We start from the raw sequence: 13,383 nt of genomic DNA, 5'->3' as shown, positions 1-13,383 counted from the left end.
TCTTTGTTTAGAAAGGCAAAATATACAGTTGAAGTCAGAATTATTAGCCCCCCTTTGAATTTTTTTTCTTTTTTAAATTTTTCCCAAATGATGTTTAACAGAGCAAGGAAATTTTCACAGTATGTCTGATAATATTTTTTTCTTTTGAATTGAATGAGCTAAATTGTCCATATAGTGTATGTGTGTGAATGGGAGTGTATGGCTGTTTTCCAGGGTTGGGTTGCAGCCTGAAGGGCATCCGCTGCGAAAAACATATATTGGATAAGCTGGCGGTTCATTCTGCTGTGGCGACCCCTCATTAATTAAGGAACTAAGCCTAAAAGGAAATGAATGAATGAATGAATGAACAGCTAAAATTAATTTTATTGCTAGTTATCACACCTTAATAAACAAATAACATTTTTCTAGTTCTCACAACTTTAATCCCTGATATTTTGGCTACATGATTTACAACTGTTTAGTTGTTTCTGGAGAATCAGAATAAAGTACAAGCTCCACACTTTTCTGGAAAGCAGGTGGGAAGCAGCAGCTCTTTTTGCCGTATTTTGAGTTGAAACAAAGCAAACCAAAATTGATATTACATCTTGTGAAAAAAGAGGCATAATGTGTAACAGCTAAAGGTCCTGTGAAGTGCTTTGAAATGAGCATTTGTTATTTGATGTTTGAAATGAAGAGAGGTCGAGTCTTAACGTAGCTCCTCACCTGCCAGTGAGAGTCGTTGAGTTTATGTGCATCAAATGAAAAGCAAATGAGAAGCGTCTTGATGGGGGCGGGGCATGTCAAATACTAAAGAGCATTTGATAGGTTATGATGTGATGAGAAACTGATGTATGAGGTGACCTGAAAAAAAGTTGTTAAAAAAAATTTATAAAATAAAACTGAAAAAAGTTGTTGATCCATTTAGTAGGAAGTAACAAACTGTAAGCTTTGAATGTTTATATTTTCCAATCGTTTCCAAAGGCAGAAACTGATAAGATCAGGGCCTGGTGTGTGGACTTTGATTGGTCAGTTTGAATGTCTCAGTGTTTGGGCTTTGGTCACATGGTCAAGAAAGAGACAAAATAGTTAGTAACAATAGTTGTGGCTGTCTCTTTTCTTGCTCTGCGCTATTCCTGCTCTCTCTCTCTCTCTCTCTCTCTCTCTCTCTCTCTCTCTCTCTCTCTCTCTCTCTCTCTCTCCCCCTCTCTCAAATTCGCTTTATTGGCATGACCAATGTTTCACATGTATTGCCAAAGCATTTAAAGAGTGCACATAAAGAGTAACATACATATATAATAATAATAATAAAACAGTACACACAATAGATAGTAGTAGTAGTAGTAATAAAAAAATATGTATTTATATATATATATATATATATATATATCTTAATAAAAGTAATACATCATATTATTCAATATTCAATAAACATACTAACAAACATACTAATCATACTAGCAAACATGTTAATTCATACTAAGTTCATGCTAATGGCATGCAAGTTTATACTAGAAACATGCTAGTGATATACTAATTTATGCTGGAAACATGGTAATTTATGTTAGCAACTGCCTAGCAACGACTCACAACACCTTAACAACCACCTAGCAACACATTAGTAACCACCTAGAACACCCTAGCAACCGCCTAGCAACCACCCAGAACACCTTAGCAATGGTCTAGCAATGACTTAGAACACCACCAAGCAACGCCTTAGTAGCTCCACAGAACACACTAGCAACGCCTTAGCAACCGCCTAGCAACCACTCAGAATACCTTAGCAACGCCTTAGCAACCACTCAGAACACCATAGCAACTGCCTAGCAACACCTTACCAACCACTCAGAAGACTCTAGCCACGGCCTAGCAAACACTCAAAACATCGTAGCAACCACCTAGAACATCTTAGCAACCGCCTAGCAACACCTTGGCAACCACATAGCAGCCAATCAGAACATCTTAGCAACTGCCAAGCAATGCCTTAGCAACCACTCAGAACACCCTAGCAACACCTTATTAACCACCTAACACACCCTAGCAACACCTTAACAACCACTCAAAACACCCTAGCAATGCCTTAGCAACTGCCTAGCAACCAGAACACCCTAGCAACCGCCTAGCAATGTCTTAGCAACCACCTAGCAATGCTTTTGCAACGACCTAACAACCACTCAGAACACCTTAGCAATCCCCTAGCAATGCCTTAGCAACCACTCAACACCATAGCAACTGCCTAGCAACACCTTAGCGACCAACTAAAGCATGCTAGCAACACCTTAGCAACCACTCAGAACACCCTAGCAACACCCTAGCGACCACCTAAAACACCCTAGCAATGCCTTAGCAACCACTCAGAACAACCTAGCAACCATCTAGCAATGCCTAACAACCACTCAGTGGTCGACCTAGCAACCACTCAGAACACCCTAGCAACGCCTTAGCAACTGCCGAGCAACCACTCGGAACACACTAGCCACTGCCTAGCCCCATCCTAGCAATGACTCAGAACCCCCTAGCAATACCTTAGCAACTACTCAGAACACACTAGCAACCACCTAGCAAGAAACATGCCAATCCATACTAGAAACCTGCTAACCTATATGTACTTATCTATACCAACTGTTTCAAACTTAAAAACGACTTCACTTATTAAATTTTTATATCTTCTTCAAACTTTCAGACTAGGCTTTCTCAAGACACCATAAAGTTTGTCTGCAAACTTTTCTAATATTATTAAATATATTGTGTTATTATTTAATATATCATATTATTCAATGTATCACATTATCCACATATATCAATAAAAAACCTACAGTTCACAGTCAACATTTTAGGATAAAACAGTAATAAAAACAGTAATAAACAGTATATTTACAATGATTCATTTAGAATCATCTAGGTGTGTGTGTGCGAGCGTGCGTGTGCATTTCCAGGCGCATCACTGATGTTTTTATAGGTCTCCTCTCTCTTTTTTTGACAGGCATTAATGTATTGTGCCACTAGAAGGACACAGTCAGTTTTTTCTCCCAGTAAATACTGAAGATGTTTTATTGACTGACTGGCTCTCTCTCTCTGGGTTGCCAGTTCTGTCTGTATCAGCCCCTCTCTAGTCAGACAATAAGCCCTCAACCTGTATTTGGTCATTGTTGTTCTTAATTTACTGTCCTTTACAGCACTCAGATACGTTGCTGTGCTGTATCTATTTACGTCTAAATAACATTAAAGTTTACTTTGCTTTCCGGCTGCTTCATTCTAGTAAATCAGATCCTCTTCTTTTCGTGCATATATAAGTAGATTGGACTTAATTCTGTGGATGAGCATGTCTGTGTCCTTATGCTGCCTGCTGTTAGTCATATGCATTGTGTTGGTTTGGGTTAGTAGCTTCAGGACCAGCTGATTCAGGGGACTTTTGTCAATGTCCATTTGTTGGTTTTTGAGGGCTTTAAAATGATAAGAGTTGGGGTCACTCAGTTTTATGTGTTTCCACAATTTGACGGCTCGTTTCTCAATGCGCATGAGTAGAGGATACTGGCCTAATTCTGCCCTGCATCTGGCAAAGATCTTATCAAAATCAAAACCCAAATTAACTGATATACGGGAGGTTTTAAAATATCACAGTGAAATGAGGACCACTTTACCAATCACTCAGAGACATTTAAAATGACACCAAACATGAATATAAAGACACACGATACACCAAAAACTTGGACATTCTGTGTGGAATGTGACTGAGCTGCTCTGGTGGAGAAGGTAAAGTCCAGGACAAAGAGGGGGGTTCAGGATGCATGATCCAGACAACCTGAACAACTGGTTTCCTGATCTTTTTCTCAGATTGGAAAGTTTGTTTTAGTGCCTGACCATTCTCGTGGTCTTGTCTCATGTGGAGTTCCATAACAGTTCTCAGAGTTTAATATTATGGAGAGATATAGCCATCCTTACATATCCTTAAAATTAAAAAACTGAAACTATCTAAATTTTCTTTATTTTAATTTTACTGGACCTTTAAAATATGTTGTTAATATTATGTTGTTAAATATTATGTTAAAGGTCCCATGAAGTTAAAATAACTTTTTTAGATGTTAGTATCAGTATTGTTAGTTTTTATTTCACTTGTGACCTACTCACACCTGCAGTTCTCCACGATGGACATCCAGTGTTCTCCAGCCTCCGGCGCCTAGACTGCAGCACCACACAGGAAGTTTAGCCAGAGGAAAATGGTCATGCCCAACTGAGACTGGTTTCTCTCGAGGTTTTTTATTTCCTTCACTTCGTCAATTGGTGACTGTCATCACTGGCTTCCTTGGATTTGGACTTGTGGAGCTGCACATCGATGGATTTGCTCTTCAGTGTTTGGACTTTCAACAGTAAAAATTAAATCACGCTGAACTGAACTCAACTGAACTTCAACTCTGAAAACTAGGCTGAAAGTTTAAATTTACTTAAACTTCTATAGAACTTAAAACTACGCTATAGAAATAAACATGAATTGAATTAGGATTTCCATAAGCTAGTGGCTCTAAAACAGTGACAAAATTGACATTCAGGAGATATAAAACTGAGATAAACATGTCAAGCTTAAAGTTTAGTCACCTATAAATGGATCAATGGTTTTATTCACGTCACCTCATACTTTAGTTTCTCATCAAATCTTGACCAATCAAATGCTCTCTAGTATCTGACATGCCCCGCCCCCTTCAAGATGCTTCTCATTTGTACTCAACCACTCTCTTTTTTTATTATGTAAAAAAGAACAATTACAAAGACAGAAAATGAACACAGAGAGAACATGGTTACATGAATAAATCCCCAACAAATTATGCAAGTTTAATTGATTTACACCATGGGTCTCAAACTCAATTCCTGGAGAGCCGCAGCTCTACACAGTTTTGCTCCAACCCTAATCAAACACAGCTGATCCAAATAATCAAAGTGTTCAAATGAGTCTGATCACCTTGATTATTTGGATCAGCTGTGTTTGATTAGGGTTGGAGCAAAACTGTGCAGCGCTGCGGATCTCCAGGAATTGAGTTTGAGACACATGATTTACACCAAGAAAGAGTTTTCCATACCATATAATTATTAGAGTCTTTAAGGAGTTCACATATAAATCAAAATCCTTTCTGAAAATAAAAAAGTTAGGGTGTTTCTTTGAAAATGTACATTTACGGATGTAAAATTTAGCTAGAAAAAGCAATAAGCTAATAATAAATTGCTCAACCACTCTCACTGGCAGAGCTGTGATAAAACAAAAGCTTTTTTAAAGAGGAGAAGCTACACGATGTCCCACTCTCCCTTTATGTTTCAGTTGAGATTACGTCAAACGTCAAATAAAAATGCACATTTTAAAGCACAAATCACTCATAAAACTACACCACTGACCCTGTTGGTGTTGTACAAAGTACAATCCTGTTATTAACCTGTATTTTTAAAAGATAACCATATTGTAGAATGCAGCTGCCGTATAAATCAAAAATTATTCGTCTTCATTCATTCAATTTCTTTTCGGCTTAGTCCCTTTATTAATTTGGGGTCGCCACAGCGAAATCAACCGCCAACTTATCCAGCATATGTTTTATGCAGCAGATGCCCTTCCAGCCGCAACCCCACACTGGGAAACACCCATACACTCTTGCATTCACACACACACACTAAGGCCAACTTAGCTTAACCAATTCACCTATAAAGCATGTCTTTGGACTATGGGGAAACCAGAGCACTCGGAGGAAACCCACACGAACATGGGGCGAACATGCAAACTCCACATAGAAATGCTAACTGAACCAGCAACCTTCTTGCTGTGAGACGATCATGTTACCCACTGCGCCACCGTGACTCCCAAATATTAATCTTCACAAAACCAAATTGTGATCATCTACAGCAGGGGTGTCCAAACTTTTTGGGCCGAGGACCAGATGCGAAAAAAAAAACGTTGTCCCGGGCCAAATTTTGAAGGGTTGAATTATGAAGGGTTTCCTGTGCTGTGCGATTAGCTGAGCTACCTCATAACTAGACAGCATAGAATTTTCTTGCACTTTATTAGCATGAAAAAACTGCTGTTGTTGAGCTGAGAGGGCAGCTAAGCTGCTTGTTTTACTTTTTGATCTCGTTCGACACCAGTGTATGAGCTGAAGGCCTGATGTTTTGTTTCATAATGTCTTTTAATATTTTACTCCTTTATTACAGCAACTGATTCCTGGCAAATTAAACAGACACATATTTCGCTGACCTCTGTGAAGAAATATTCTTTGCCCCAACGTGACTGAAATTTCCTGCACTCACAGTTCATTTTCCTTTTTCTTGGTTGTGCCATGGCTCGCCAAAACGTGATTATCAATTATGTTTCCTTCAGTTTGTTCGGTTCGTTTTCCTTCATAACAGGAACTGCTGCCTAATTGAAGGCATGTCATAGCGACACCTGGTGGTTATTCATTGAATTACGTCCATTTTTGTATAGCGGGCCAGATTCTATTGATATTAATAAAAAGTTTCGCGGGCCGCCACAAAACTGATTGTGGGCCGCAGATGGCCCGTGGGCCATAGTTTGGACACCCCTGATCTACAGGGAGTGCCTCTGCTTACAAAGCAATCCAATCATGCCTGTTTTCGAAAATTTTCAAATTTTCATTGCCAATCATAGTCAATCATAATTATTTGTTTTGGGCTTTTTTGAATTTCCACAACCAGCGCAGAGCCCCGGGGATTGGAGAGAGGCTGGATTGACCTCCCCCAGATCCCTGTTGTGAAAGCGAACAAGCAGCGAATGGGTTTTGACGTCACTGCTGCCGCCCTCTATAATAAGATCAGACAAACAAACAGCAGAGCAGTTACTATTCAAGATGAGAGGATTCCTGATACTGCTCAGTGTTCTGCTGGTGCTGGAGGGAAACGAGGCTTATGAGCAACTACACCCACGTGAACGAGGAATTGTTGACAAGGCTATAGAAAAAGCCAATCAGGAATTTGGAAAACGACACCACCTTGATTATTCTTCCATTGAAGAAGCTGTAAGTTATTTATTTCAAATGTTAATTAAGCCTTTAGTATTTTATTGCTGTTTGTCTGCTTTGATGATCGGTTTTCTCTGATTGTGGAGCTTAAAGTGATCCATAAAAATATTTAAACATCTCTTACATGTTTGAGCTACGATTACAAGTATCTTCTTTATACGACAGAATGATGAAAAAGGCATGCTCCGTGTGTTATTAAAACCCACCTCATGTGAGAAGATAACACCAGCCGTTCATCAGGGAAACTGTGAAATCCGAGAAAAAGCTATGGTATGTATTTCTTCATTGCTTAAATGCATAGGTGTCACTGTTAAACATGCTCAATAAATAAATAATCAATAAAGGTTTCTCGCTGATCTTCAATATTTTTCACAGCCTCAGGTGTCTTGTGTTGCCTGTAATGAAAACATGAATTGTTTCCTTCGCAAAGACCATGTTAAGGTATCTTACATCCCATATCAATCTATAGGGATAAAGACCTGTATGCATTGTGATCTTTCTTCTTGTTGTCAGGATATTCATACAGTAAAAATATTCTGTTTTTATTTCAGTCAAGAGAAGCTGTACTTAAGTGTTTAGGACTGAATGTTTATCGCCTCGGAGGAGGACATTTTTTGCCCCAGACAGAAGAAAATCCGCAAAAAACTGGATGTCTCGGTTGCATCTGAGAAGAAAAAGATTTTTGCAAGTGACCATAATATGATTTAAAAGGTGTAATAATAACACTATTTAAATATTCTATAACATACCTGGTAAGCCAAGCTTCTTTCCAGGTAAACATATTTTAAAATGTAAGTACATCTAGAATTAATGTTCATCAATCAGTGTTTTCAATCTTCATGTATTTTTGAGATAAATATAGATATTGTAATATGAAATATCTTCTGAAATGTCAAATAAAAAAATAGGCCTATAACTTATGGAAAGCAAATTGTAACTTTATCCCCATTTTAATGGATTAGTTAAAAAGCCTTGAGATCTTCCCTGAAATTTTATTATTTTAATTTCTTTCTTTTATTGAAGAACTGTTGTCCAACAATGTCATGTTGTTATTTCTAACAGTTGTTTTGTTGTTTGATTAGTGTATTAAATGTTGATACTACAAAAAACATTACAATAATGAAATTAAAACATTAAAATGCTAACACAATATGTGTCAATGTTCTGTGACGGTTAAGAAACGTGTTATTATTTATTCCTCAAATCAAAAGGTTTGATTAGAGTATTTCTACATTTAATAAGGTTACAGTATCTAAAAACATAAGCATGCCTTAATTATTATAATACATTTCAGTGGTTCATTTGAGGTTAGTTTGAGTTGTACTCTTTGAAACATTACCCCTGCTCATAACATGTTTGTGTAAACATTTCTATTTGTTCACCCTATAAATGATTAAGAGGATCAAAACTGGTGAGACATTTTCTACTATTAAATACTAATGTCAGTATTAAAAAGATTACATTTTGATTAAAATTAGTGTAGTGAAGCATTAAGTACAAATACCAAAATAATACATGTGACAATAATGTCAGATATGACAAAAATACATTTGGAAAGGTACAGACCTGTCTTTATAAAGTCCCACAGTAAACAGTGCATGTCAGAGCACAAACCATTGCACGAATCAAAGGTATTATTTGAAGACCACCACGACACAATTGTATTGAGACACATAACTGGGGAAGGGTAAGGAAATCTACAGCATCAAAGATTCCAGTGGCACAAAATCCCAGTGGTCATTCTGAAAAAGCTCCAGCATTTTTCTATGGAGAGAGAAGAAACTTTTAGAACACAGGTGTCAAACTTAGTTCCTGGAGGGCCACAGCTCAACACAGTTTGGCAATTTTAACCTAATTAAACACACCTGATCAAACTTATTGAGTCCTTTGGGCTTATTTGGAACCTACAGGTAAGTGTGTTGAAGTAGGCGTTACAGACGCCAGCTAGTCAAGATCACTACACTCGTTAGCCTCCTTGTTAGCACAACTGACTCCCATGCAAAGAATCGCTGATTCTTTGCCAGCTCAGAGAGAATGGGTGGTGTAGGACTGGCTGGTTACATTGGAGCCATGACCCGGATCAGAGTGAGGTTTAGTGGGGTGAGTGTAACTGAGGACAGCTTGTAAAGTGCAAGTAAACAAACCTTCGGCTGCGGTCTTTAGCCTGATTGTTAGAGCAACCAACTCCCATGTAAAGAAATGGAGTGAGTGGTGTAGGACCAATTACATTGGGTTGTAACAAAACTCTGCAGGACTGCAGGCCTCCAAGACAAGAGCGTAGGTTTGCAATTGACATTGGTGGGGACGGGTGATTTAAACAACACCCCCCCCCCCCCCCACATCACCCACAAATGAACATCATTTATATATATATATATATATATATATATATATATATATATATATATATATATATATATATATATATATATATATATATATATATATATATGCAATTATTTATTTAACTGCTATTAAATTATATTAATAATTAATCCTCTCTTTATACAGTTTATTAAGTTTAGCCAAGGGGTGTTCGGGTGGTTCGAAAGACCAAAAGTTGGATTATTATTTTATTTTTGAATTTTTATTCTTATTCAAATGCCCAAATTCTGACCGAGGAAAGTTGAATGTTCTGGCCAGTTTGTTATTTGCCTGTAGGCTTCAGTTTTTAATTTAAAACAAGTTTTAACAGATTAAAAAAAAAAAAATGTCATGATAGATAAATCTGTATTTTAAAAATAATAATTTAAAAAATAAATAAATAAATATTTTAAAAATAAATCGTTTGTATTTTAAAAATAAGTCTTTTCATATTTTTTTATTTTAAAAAATAATGATTTATATAACTGTAATATAAAACTTACAATTTAAATGCACATTTGTAAATAAACTCTTAAATAGTTAAATAGTATGGTAAGCAATTTGACAGAATGGTTGAAAATATTTTTGGTACATCAAAAAGTGTGCTTATGATAACCATCCGACAAGCTAATCCAGCAAAAAATAGTTCTTAAAATGTCAGTAAAATGCAATATTCATACCTCATAATTGAATAGAAAATGAGGCGAATAACTGCAAAAAGGTTTAGTTTTTCTGAAAACAAATAAGCACCCCTTTCAATAAGCTGGCCACAGGCCTGATAGTGTGATGGTAAAAGAAAGTTTAACTGATAAAGAGAGAGTTTAATAAAGACTTCTGTTTATTTTAGCCATAGTGCAAACGAAACATGTCTCATATATCAGTATTATGCCTATACACAGGCTGAATTTTTTCTGACAAATTGTTTAAACTGAAATTGGACATGCTACTCTGAGAGATTAGAGAACTGACGAATATCATATACTATACTTTAGCTGTTTATTCTGTAGTTAGTTTTCAGGGCATATTATTCAGACTATATCAGTCTGCTATAGCGATAGACTGTGCGTTAAAACTGAGGAAAACATGAGCATTAACACCATTATCATGATGGACTCATGCAGTGGCGAACTTGCATTTATGTGACTTACACTTTCGTTGAAAAAAGCACCTTATGTCCACCTTTTTTTTGCTGCCACCATCCTCGCTTGTGTGTCACCCAACACCTTTATTACTGCATGGGAAAAAAAACAATCCACTGCTTTTGGCGCTGCTTGTATCCGAAGGCAGCCACAGCCCATCACATGATAGCAGGGAAAGGCACAGCCAATCAAAATGTCCATATGCGTTTTGGGGGCGGGAGGACTCGAGGAGGGAACATCATTTCAACCAGCGTGTGTAGGTTAATGTTGACAGCACAATTTTTTTTTTTTAAAAGTGGATTAAATTATTGGTGGGGACATTTCTATGGTCGGTGGATATTGGTGGGGACGCGTCACCTCCGTCCACCCTAAATCTACGCCTCTGCTCCCAGTTTGACACCCCAGTTCTGGGAAAACAACCATCTCTACAGTACTGCACTAATCAGGCCTGTATGGTAGGATGACCAGATGGAGGACAATCCTCAGTAAAAGACACATGGGTTTGACTCCCCCATCCCCCCCCCCCCCCCCCCACACCCAATAAAAAACAAACAAACTAATTTTAGACAATGAGAAAGAAAATTCTGTGGTCTAATGAAGCGAAGATTGAGCATTTTGCTTATCACCATGACCAATGCCATACCATACAGCAGAGGTGCTCAAACTCGCTCCTGGAGAGCCAATGTCCTGCAGAGTTTAGTTCCAACCCCAATTAGACACACCTAAACCAGCTAATCAAGTTTTTTCTAGCTATACTAGAAATCTCCAGGAAGGTGTGTTGAGGCAAGTTTGAGCTAAACTATGCAGGACACCGACCCTCCAGGACCGAGTTTGAGCACCCCTGACATACATTTTTTTTCAGCAGCAGGAACTAAGAGGCTATTCAGGATCAAGAGAAAGATGAAACCAGCAATTGTGCAGAGACATAACCTGTTCCAGGATGCTCTGGACCGCAGACTGAGGAAATGGTTCATCTTTCATCAGAATCCCAAGCACACCATCAAGATAACATAGTGTCTACGGGACAATATTCTTGAGTAGCCCAGCCAGAACCCAGACCTGAACCTGATTGAACATCTCTGGAGAGATCTGAAAATGGCTGTCTATTGATGCACAATAAATGAATGGGAGAAACTGCCCAAAACAGGTGTGCAAAGATTGAAGCATACTCAAAGATTTCAGATTTTAATAAAGATTACAAGGGCAAACAAATTTATTCATGTTTTTCTTAGCAGTTTCAGCTAAAAAGATAAAAGCAATAAATAAGTTGAACTTGAAAAGTCACTACATACGTAAAAATGATATGAATAAAGATTATGAGGAGGGAGGTCTTAAAACAATTGACTTCGATATAATGAATATGGATATTGAACTTTAATGGTTACAATCTTTTATTAATTTTTCTAATATTTTTGTTACAAAAGGATTTTGAATTGTCTAAACTCCCCATAAAATGGTCTGCTTTTTATCAACAAGTATTTTATTGGAAACTGAAATTTAAACAATTTTAGCCCACATAACATCTATCTATAAAATATTTTACGATAACTCCCAAAACAATTATTCTTAAGACACAAATTGTCAATTTTACAGATAGAAAATGCTCAAATTTCTGAGAGATTGTCTAACATGTTAAGAGAGCTTATGTATTGTCTCGTTATGATGAGAAAAATGTGTATGATATCTGAAATTTTTTTTATCCTAAATGTAAAGATGTGCACTTTAAATTATGAATCACATTTATCCCACAAAATAATTTCTACGGTTAAAATTCAATATTGGTGATTCAAATATGCTAGTTTTGTAATTTAGAGAATGAAACAATTGACCACTTGTTTTTCCAATGTAATGAGGTACAAACATTTTGGGGCAAAGTATTAGTTTGGATACAACAGAAAAATAATCATGGGAAATTATTAAGTTTGGCTTAATACTTAAGGGCAAAAAGATATCTTATATAATGAATAATTTGTTGATATTATAAAAATGTTATATTAATAAATGTACATTTTTAAAAATTCCCCCAAGACTAGTTATGTTTAAAGGGCCATAAAAGCCCCCTCTTTCAGTTCAAGTCTACCTCAGATTTTTTTTAAAAAAATGCTCTGAGATGGGGATGAAGTTCTGTGAGAAGAGGGAGGAGTGGGCGTGGCCAGCAGAGCATGTGAAAAAGAGGAGAGCGAACAACTATTGTCAGTGGCTCACAAAATGAGGAGACCAATGATTTCATAGTTTACGAATTTAAAATGAAAGAAATAAACAGTAAGTATTTTCAATGTCCTGCTACATTTGTTATTCGTAATTTCATATACACATAACCACAATTTGTTATATCATCATGAAGATAATCATGTTTACATAAAAACTATAAATGAGGAGGACTTCTCTCCTCCTGAATCCCCGGGTCTGAATGCAGACACAGTGGATAGCAGTGCAGCAGGTCTCTTGCCCTGTCAATTTCAACTATTAGCCCTGCCAGTAATCTGGAGAATTTTAAACATGTGCGAACACGGAAGCACGGAGATAGGCAATGTGTCTGTATGGTAACGAACTCAACTGATAAAAGACAAAGTCCACCATTCTCTAATTCTCATACAGCTCTCATGACCAAAATGCTTGCTGCAAACCAACAGCTTTGCTGTATCGGCTTGACAGCATCGCGGGAGAAAAACTTGTAACAAACCCCGTGGATCATGGAAACAAACACATACGACCCATGCCATGCGGACACGGTGTCACCCAGTCATTGGGTCGTCCAGCTTGGCAGGTCTGCCTTGCCTTTGGAAAGAACATGCTCTCGTGAATAATTAAGAAGCAGGGTCTCCTTATAGCATAAGAAAACTCCACTATGAATAATAATGAGAAACCGACGTGCCATCACTCGACTAGCAGAT

General features: G+C 37.3%; 1 protein-coding gene across 1 annotated transcript; it reads left to right on the top strand.

The window, feature by feature from the left end:
- The first annotated feature begins 6,666 nt into the window (after window positions 1-6,666).
- Window positions 6,667-8,136, top strand: LOC130244958 (cystatin-like protein). The gene is made up of 4 exons (XM_056477554.1): window positions 6,667-6,983; window positions 7,152-7,256; window positions 7,362-7,427; window positions 7,538-8,136. Exons 1-4 carry the CDS (start codon window positions 6,816-6,818, stop codon window positions 7,652-7,654), a joined length of 456 nt encoding a protein of 151 aa, XP_056333529.1. The 5' UTR covers window positions 6,667-6,815; the 3' UTR covers window positions 7,655-8,136.
- The last annotated feature ends 5,247 nt before the right edge of the window (window positions 8,137-13,383 follow it).

The sequence above is a fragment of the Danio aesculapii genome, chromosome 2 (assembly GCF_903798145.1).
Source record: "Danio aesculapii chromosome 2, fDanAes4.1, whole genome shotgun sequence".
NCBI lineage: Eukaryota > Metazoa > Chordata > Actinopteri > Cypriniformes > Danionidae > Danio > Danio aesculapii.
The sequence above is the reverse complement of the archived record's forward strand: the minus strand, read 5'-3'. Positions and strand labels throughout refer to the sequence as shown.

Bases quoted from the DNA above. Each gene is read 5' to 3' on its own strand.
- LOC130244958 (XM_056477554.1), top strand. From the start codon at position 6,816: ATGAGAGGATTCCTGATACTGCTCAGTGTTCTGCTGGTGCTGGAGGGA. The intron at 6,984-7,151 runs GTAAGTTATTTA...TTTATACGACAG, and splicing joins ATTCTTCCATTGAAGAAGCT to AATGATGAAAAAGGCATGCT. The intron at 7,257-7,361 runs GTATGTATTTCT...TATTTTTCACAG, and splicing joins AAATCCGAGAAAAAGCTATG to CCTCAGGTGTCTTGTGTTGC.